An 8,975-nucleotide genomic window follows, 5' to 3' on the forward strand; every position below is an offset into this window, starting at 1 on the left:
GAATAGGAGCAAGATACTAGAATCACCATTGCGTGTCATTTGTCATCAGTTTTGGGTTTCTTTCATTAGGTATAGGTATGTGCACCTTATGTAAAAGGTAAATGTGTGTGTGCTTTTAAGGAACTCCATCTCAAGTGGTGCTGGTCCCTGGGTGGCAGAGGGTTTTAAGCTCCTGGTCATGTGGGGATCAGCCTCCATTTAATCCTCTGGAGAGAGAGAGAGAGAGAGTGAGAGGGAGAGAGAGAGAGAGAGAGAGAGAGAGAGAGAGAGAGAGAGAGAGAGAGAGAGAGAGGGGTTGTATTTATTGATGTCTAACTGTGCTTAAGGTGCAGTACAGATTCTTGAGATCTACAGCCACAAGCGAAATGCCTGAACACTTACCATCTTATGATCTTTAGAGTTGAAATCTCAGAATCCAGACTATTTCTCCCTTTCCTGGAAATCTGGAACCTTCTGGGAATCCTACAGACTTTTCACAGTCTTCACAAGCTTTGTAAAGCAACTTGGACCTGTTCTGGTGAAGTGGACTCCTCCGAAAATCAACCTTCACATAGCAACTTGGGAGCTACTCAAGGATTTGAGTCCTCTTGCGACCTCAGAAACATTTTCTTTCTACTCATCTCATCTTGCTTTGAAACATTCTGTGAGATCTTTTTGAATATTCTTTGGAATACTGAGTCCATTTAACCTGTTTTTTTAAACCTTGGTGTCCTCAGAAACACAATTTTAGTCTGAGTAACCCTAAAATCACTTCTGTGACCTTCTCTGGAATATTAGGCCCATTCCACAAACTTGACATCTTGTGGAACTGCACCCTAATCCTGGAAACTTTGGCACCAATTCTTCCTGAGTAAGTTTCCTGTCTTTTCCTCAGATTTTCTCATGGCTCAATCAGGCCCATGTCAAAACCCGGACCTATCAAGCACTGCCATTGTCCAGATCCCACTTAGTACTTGCTCAGACTTGGATACTCAGAGAGGAAGAGAGGATGAAGAGGCAGAAGAGGAAGATGAGGAGGTGGAACTAGCTGAGGAGGTAGGGGAGGATGTTTTGATGATGGCTGAAGCAGGAGAAGGAAAATCCGAAAGAGAAAGAGGAGAGCAGGGCGAAAGGGAGGAAATGAGGATTATACAAGTGGCCCTGTTACCAAATGGAGTAATAAGAGAGGGGGAGGGAGGAAGTGAAACACTGGAGGAAAATGTGGATGGAGGAGTGGAAATAGGTGATGAAGAGCATGAAAAGATGGATGAACACCCAAGAGAGAAAGAGGATAAAGGTGTAAAGACAATGATGGAAAATCCATGCCACTTTTCTGCATTGATAAAGGTTGAGAAAGGTCAAGAGCAGATATTAGACATCCGTGGGGATGAAGAAGAAGATGGCGAAAGTGAGAAAAATAAAGAGGCATTGACAACAAATTCAAAAACAGAGGCAAGGGAGGACAAGATCAATAAGGGAGACAGTGGGTTAGAGGAACACCAGACAGTGTCCACTACTGATGCTGCAGAGTCTATTCAAGAATCAAGTATTCTTGCAGAGGAGCCTGGAAAGCACGCACAGATGTCTACTGACGACACAAGCAAAACAGAAATTGTTATTCTTTTCACGGCTAGTGAGGCAACAGAAACCAATGAGGATCCAACAGATCCAACCCCTGTTACCACAAGGACGAATGAACAAGTCAGCATTCAATGTGATCTGTGCCAAAGCTCAGCTGTTTGCAACAGCGGCATGCCTTTCAATACAAGTGGTACAATCGATGTGGTTTGCAATCAGACCAACCAACTAACCAGCGAGAGTAAAGATGAAATCAAAAACGCAGATGAGGAGAACAACTCAGAATCCAGCAGACAGGAATTTGAACCAAGTACTAATAATATCATGTGGCAAGAAAAGAATCTCATAGAGACAAACATTGACAATGAGGGAACCAAGGATGTCGCAGAGGATGCAATACCCGCTTCTGATGATGGTCTAGAAATAGGAAGTGAAGCAAATCTGAAGGTAAAGCAACCAGAGTTGGCCTTTACACCATCTGAAGAACAGTCACGGACAGAAGGAGGGATGGAGGAAATGAGGTTGGGAGGGATCAACCAGAAGGGGAAAGAGGAAGAGCAAGAGCAACAGGTTAATACTCTGGATGGGGGAGAAACAACTATGGAAGAAGAGGGGAAGACAGGTGATTTAGTTGTCACAGAGTTAACAGCTGAGGAAAAGCTCAAAGAAAAGGCTGTAGAGGATGTACCATTAGATACACAGCAAGATGTGGAGTTGGATCAGGTTGAGGAGGCCTTTGAACTGGAAGAAGGGGGAGAAATTGAACGTGAGGTCACATCAGAAGAGACTGAGTCCACAACACAAGGTGTCTGTGATTTGCAGGAACACCCTTCACAGCTCCTCGTTGAAGCAGGGGCAGATTGGCAGGACAATTTGAGAGAACAGCCAAGAGAGAACGACATTGTAGAAGATAGGATGGGAGGAGGAGCAGAGGAAGAAGCAATGGTGGGAGAGTTTGAGATGGCGGAAGAGCCTGTGACTGTTTTAGACGACGAGATTGAAGAAATAGAGGAGAATCAGACTAATGCACTTGACGAACAAAAGCCTGCCACCATTGCACCTGCTTCTGAAGATGCCACAATGGAGACAAAAGATGAAGAACATCGAGAACTGGAAGTTGAGAAGGTTGAACTCAGTAAAGCAAAAGATGAGATGAAAAAAGATGAAAAAGCAGTTAAACAGAAGGATGAGAAGCCAAAAGACAACAACAGAGAGGTTGTGTCAGATCTAGATGGAAAAGTTAAAGGATTGAAGCAAGCCATGGAGAATGGGATCTTGTGTTCTGAACCACAACCACCCAGGAAAGAAGGATGGGGGACGGCAAGGATGTTGTCGCCAAGGAGAAAAGATAATGACTGGATTAAAAATGATCGATCTGAGGAAGAGAGAGCACCAGAAGTGAAAGACTGGAGGAAAGAACTGAAGCCTGTGAAAAAAGACACCTGGGAAACCGAAAGAGGGAGGAAGGAATGGGTGAAGAAAGAAGCAGTGCTGGAAGAGAAAAGTGTGCCGAGGAAGGAGGACTGGATAAAGGAGCTGAAGTCAGTGATCAAAGACGAATCCCTGCCCAAAAAAAAAGACGAGCAGGTGAAGAAAAAACGAGTGGTGCTTCTGGAGGATGGCCATTCATACATCCCCCAGCGGGAGGAAATAACTGATGAAAAGAAAGAGGAGGTGAAACTGATCTCCCATAGGAGAGTGGAGAGCCTTTTGTCACCTGTGCGTAGGAACAGCAAAACACCCCAAGACCAGGACTATGAGATCTCACTCTATGTCAAGGTAATGAGCCTTAGGAACACACATATACTGTAAACAGTACACTAGAGGCCCAAATGTAACCTGGCTCTGGTCCATACATGGTGCATGTAGCTCTTGAGCATCATTGGTGCAACTCTGGCAAACATGTATGCCAGATGTAAGCCATTTTGGTTATGGCTGTATTGACAAAAGCCACAGGCAGTTAGTCTCGTGATATGCCTGTTGGAAAAAAGAAACATGGTACATAATGGCTAGCAATGTCACTGTAACCTTCAACAAAGAAATGCAACACATGGCGAGATATTTAACCACCAACAACAAAATTCTGTGCAGCTTTCTTTCATTTTTCTTTTGAATAATAGGCTTCTTGATAGAAAACTGCTTGTTTTTCTTCTTCTGCAACTTTAACCTTTCACAACATGTGTGTGTGATACAGAGAGAGCAAGTGAGGGAGGCACCCTATCTTGATCTGCTTACCTTATCCTATTAAGACAGTGATATCCTAATCCATTAGGCATGGTAGCCTACATTGCTGCATGCATGCAATTCTAAAGGTGGTGGACAAAATAATAGGAACAGACTATGCGCTATCATAATCATATAATTTAAGCCAATGAAATATCTTTGTTAGGAATGTGACCTTTGTGATGCTTATAGTAGTCAGAGGGTTTCGCTCAGCACATTCCGAACCGAGGTGAGAATAAAAGAGGGTGCTCCAGCTGAGAGGTTTAACGCCAAGACCAAAAAAAAAAGAAAAGCACTAATATCTGAGCTGCTTCACACGTACACACACACAGCAAGCCAACAAGCCTGGGCTCTGTGGGAGCTCACGTTCAAACAATGGCTTCCTTTGTCAGAGGGCTCTGCTGGCAGCTCAGGCCGAGGTGAATGGAAAGGTTCAAGCATCCTTCTGTGATTTTCTTTTCTTTCAATAAACCAAAATGTCTTCTAACCTCGGCATATGTATCATAAAATACTGCCTACATGCTACACAACTACAGACTTGTCTCTCGTTTTCTTGCATGTGTCCAAAGAGCCATGTTAAGGTCACTAATGGATGAATAGTGCAGTGCCGCTGCTAGTAGCATACAGGGTTAATCTCTGCATTCTCACTCTGCAAGCTGATTAGCCTGCTGTTTGGTGCTGAGAGCTCTGGGCACAGCGGTGCTGCAAACAACACACACTCACCTCAAACTAGACGCTGCACTGACATTGTGTTCAACAGCTTGTAAACAAGGGCTCATCAAGGTTTACTGGGTTATTAATACAAAAGGGGGATATTGGGCCTTTATTAAAATCAGATCTGTTCCACTCGCTGTTGATCCTTTGAGCTGAGCTGAGCCTTATCCCCACTCCCAGCGTCCTCCAAATAAATAAAAGCTCCGGGGGGTTGTTCTGGGTTGAAATTACAACCTGTTGCAGTGTTACAAGTCCATTTAATATCAAATCAATGTCATTCTTTAAAAAAAACTTTGTTGGATGAGCTCTACACACAAATAAGAGAGGAAAAAAGAGCAGCTGTGGGTGTGACAAAGATCTTTCCATCTCTGCTGTAACACACACACACACACCACAGACAATGTGCACTGGAGCAGAGATTCCATTGCCACCCACTCCTCTGAAAAATGAAGGGACTCTCTTCTGTGCCTCCCAGCTTTGCACAAAACTGACCTTGAGTCAGATTATAATGTGCATTCTTAAAAGAATACATATACTTGCAGACGGACACACAGACAGATACCGTACTGGTTGGCGGTGTGGATTATATCATATTTACTGTGCGTTACTGTGTTTTTTTGTTGTTGGGATAAGACACTGTTGTTGGAATGTTGACCTGGACTCTTCGTCATGTCCTGGTACGACACCACAATTAAAAAACTTGGCTTCCCTGCCATTGAGTTGTTTGTAAAGGTAAGTCATGCTGTAAACTTATGTGTGAATTTGCCATAAAAATAAAATGATGCATTCATTACTACAAGCAACCTCTTTAACATTACACATAGTGATTCGATTCATTCTCTTCAGATTGAATCATTTCTGCTTTGGCGTGTCCATGTGTCTTGCAGGCGGGAAGTGACGGGGAGAGCATTGGTAACTGTCCCTTCTCCCAGAGACTTTTTATGATCCTGTGGCTCAAGGGAGTCATCTTCAACGTCACCACTGTCGACCTCAAACGGTAATATACGACATATTTGTGCATATTCATTCGATAAACCTGAGGGGGGACAGGGACATTTTCACACCATCTTCATTGCAAACTTTGTAAGTGCCTGCATTGTGTCTTTTTGTTTGTCAGGAAGCCTGCTGACCTGCAGGACCTCGCTCCCGGAACCAACCCCCCTTTTGTGACCTTCAATGGTGAGGTTAAGGTCGACGTCAACATGATAGAGGAGTTCCTGGAGGAGAAATTGACCCCACCACGGTATATGGACACTGATTTTCCCTGATAATACATTTGGAAATGTCATTAAAATGCAGGTTGAGTCTGTTAACGTCTATAATGTCTCTTCAACACTAGCTACCCCAGACTGGCTCCCAAACATCCCGAAGCCAACACAGCAGGCATTGATGTGTTTGCCAAGTTCTCAGCGTACATTAAAAACCCAAGAAAAGACACCAACGACGGTAAGGACAGGACAGGATTTGAGTTAGGGTGGGTTTCAGCATTTTTTTTGGGGGGGGGGGGGGGTTCTGGCCCCAAAACCCTGTGCTCATCAAGCTAATTTCCAGGATAAGCTGTGTTCATGTTGGTAACAAAGCTCCTCTTTATGTACATTAGCCTTAGAGAAAGCCTTGCTCAAGTCTCTCCGGCGTCTTGATGACTTCCTGAGGACTCCCCTGGCTGAGGAGATCGACCCTTACGCCCCTGGTGACTTACCCGAGTCCACCAGGAGCTTCCTAGACGGGGCCGAGCTCACTCTGGCTGACTGCAACCTCCTCCCTAAACTACACATCCTTAAGGTTCATCAGCATCAGCATTTTTTTTATTTCAGGGAAAACAATGATCCATTTAGATTTTGAGAGTATTTGGAATGTTAGAGATTCCATCCTGTCCCTATTTTTCTGTTCCTAGGTTGTAGCCAAGAAATACCGTGGCTTTGAGATCCCGGCAGAGATGACGGGGGTGTGGCGGTATTTAAACTGCGCCTATCAGAGGGAGGAGTTCACCAACACCTGCCCCGCTGAGAGGGAGATTGAGTTTGCGTACCTGGATGTTGCAAAACGGATCAAATGAGAGAGTGGGGATAAAGGAATGAGATGAAAGCAAGGAGTGAAAAACCAGTAGGTCTTAAAAGAGTAGTAGATCATGAAGAGTTAGGAAGTTAGAAATAATGAGGATGAAAGGATGAAGGTGAAGAAAAGGAGAGGAGGAATGAGAACCACAGGGTGCACACTCAGCCACCCTAACACTAAAATACCCATTAACTCCTTTTTAAGTTTGATATCTTTGCATTGGCAAACTGAATGCTGATTCTAGTTACAGTGTGTGTGTGTGTGTGTGTGTGTGCGTGTGTGTGTGTGTGTGTGTCTTTGTGTGTGTATGCTCTCACAGGTTGAGTTGCACAGTGTACCTTCATGCTAATCATTCTACAAGTAATCTAAAAATTGGAGATTTGCTTGCAGAATCACTTCCTGATTAATTTGTATTCACTTTTCAGACGATGGCAGGGCCAGAAATCAGAAATCACAAATCAACTTTGAGCTTGATTAACGCATACATTGGATCATCAATTGCAACCATTTAATAATATGCATCTAACATATCTATAGTACCCGTTTGAGGGACAGAACACTGGAATAAAAGGCACTATATTATCTTATGGATGCTATGGCTTTGACCATCGTTGACCATCTGTTTCCCTTTTCATGTCAAATGTTACGCAAAAATCAGCTTTATCAGTTAAAGACAGTGCCTCCTGCAATGGGAATTTACAATTTGTAATCACAAAATGGTTTTAGGGATGAAAATGGTTCATTTTGTGCTGTGTTGTAATCAATTTGGCCTTCAATACACTTGGCAAAAGGCATTTCTTGGATGTCAAAAGACAAAACAGTTTATTCAATTTTATTTCCCAGTCTTAAATGGAGAGGACATTTTTCTCAGTGCCCCTGAATGCATCATTATTTCATTAAACTCAATTAAATTATTTAACTATTAGGCAGAAGTGGTTTAGTATAATTTTGCACCAGAGACTGACAGAGTCTGCCATTAACCAACCCTGACGCCACTATGCTGAGTTCTAGCCTTATATCCTCTCTGGTGGGAGAGTGTGATCTTTATTAAACTGATTTTATCACAGTGTGCTGTCTCTGTGTGTCTGTCATTGTCATTTTGATGGGAATTCTGCTATGAAATACATAAAAATACAAGTATTGTTCAATAGTACTTGACACTTTTTGCCAGCACTGGAAAATCCGGTTTTATGCCGATGATACAATTTTACCCTTTTAGCTTTTATTTTGAACTAAATTTAGTTTAAGCAGTTTTTTTTTACTACACTATGCTAATGCCACAGGTCATGACCCTTTGCTCAAAGCATCCAAGACGACTGCATGTGCAAGACCAACTGTATTTAACACACGCACATGTGCAAACGTTCAAGCGTGTGCAGACGCGCACACTCATCACCAGGGGCAACAGAGATAAGTGAAACCCTCTGAATGTAATGAGCCAGAGTTTACACACCCAGACAGCAAACACACACAGCTCAATTACCATGGAAACATCAAGAGGAAGAATGTCCTGCTGTTCTTACTTGTGTTGAGACTAATAACACTGTAAAGTCACACTTCAAATACTATGACTGTAGAGTTGTAGTACAAAACACAATGTATGTGCAGTATGGGGAATGAATTAATTACCCAAAGTTCATCCTTCAATGTCCAACCCTCCTATAGAAACTGCAGGTTTCTATATTTAATTATTCGAATAGGGCAACTGATTCCAGTTTAGCAACCAGTGGTAAGAGATGCGACATCCATCTTCCAACTGTGGTGGCCCTGATGTGCAAAACACATCTGATAAAAACCAATAAACAAGACCGGAAACACGCACAACATTTCAGGACAATAAAATAAGAGCGTAATAATAATTACAAAAGACACACCATGTCCAGTTAACCTTCTGCACAACTGTGGGACATTAAGTCAAGCGCTTTTAATATGTCTATTTGCTTTTATTCACTGAAGTTGTGTTATTCTCACTGGACATGATTCAGCAGGTGATCTCAGAGTGTGTCTGTCTACACAATGAACAACTAAAGAGAGTATAACTGTAGAAAAATAAATTCTCAATCTTTATTGTCACAATGGTTTTTTGCCATGCTAAGGATGAACTTTATTTCAAGGTTTGTGCGCACACATAAAACAAAATGTTGTGTGTCTGTCTCAAAAAGAAAAGAAAAGGGTTAGCAGGTGGTTCATGCGCCAGGCTGCGAGCACACATCGTCATCTTTGATTGGTCAGTCTTGTTAATTAACGAGTGAATGAAAAGGTCTGAGGCGAGGCTGGCGCCGGTGTGGGGAGCGGGAGGGAGGCACAGGGGCTTCCTGATGCCACGGCAACAGTCTCCTAGCACTCAGAGGTCAGAGAGGAGACAGAGGAGAGGAAGGGAGACTGGAGGTAGGGATGGAGGGATGCATGAAACAAAGTTTGAGCAA

General features: G+C 43.1%; 1 protein-coding gene across 1 annotated transcript; it reads left to right on the forward strand.

Moving 5' to 3' along the window:
• The first annotated feature begins 5,055 nt into the window (after positions 1 to 5,055).
• LOC121178003 (chloride intracellular channel protein 4) lies at positions 5,056 to 7,605 on the forward strand. The gene is made up of 6 exons (XM_041032471.1): positions 5,056 to 5,226; positions 5,382 to 5,491; positions 5,612 to 5,737; positions 5,834 to 5,940; positions 6,095 to 6,276; positions 6,389 to 7,605. The coding sequence occupies exons 1-6, from the start codon at positions 5,164 to 5,166 to the stop codon at positions 6,548 to 6,550; spliced, it is 750 nt and encodes a 249-aa protein (XP_040888405.1). The 5' UTR covers positions 5,056 to 5,163; the 3' UTR covers positions 6,551 to 7,605.
• Positions 7,606 to 8,975: the final 1,370 nt, after the last annotated feature.

This window comes from Toxotes jaculatrix, chromosome 24, assembly GCF_017976425.1.
Source record: "Toxotes jaculatrix isolate fToxJac2 chromosome 24, fToxJac2.pri, whole genome shotgun sequence".
Classification (NCBI taxonomy): domain Eukaryota; kingdom Metazoa; phylum Chordata; class Actinopteri; family Toxotidae; genus Toxotes; species Toxotes jaculatrix.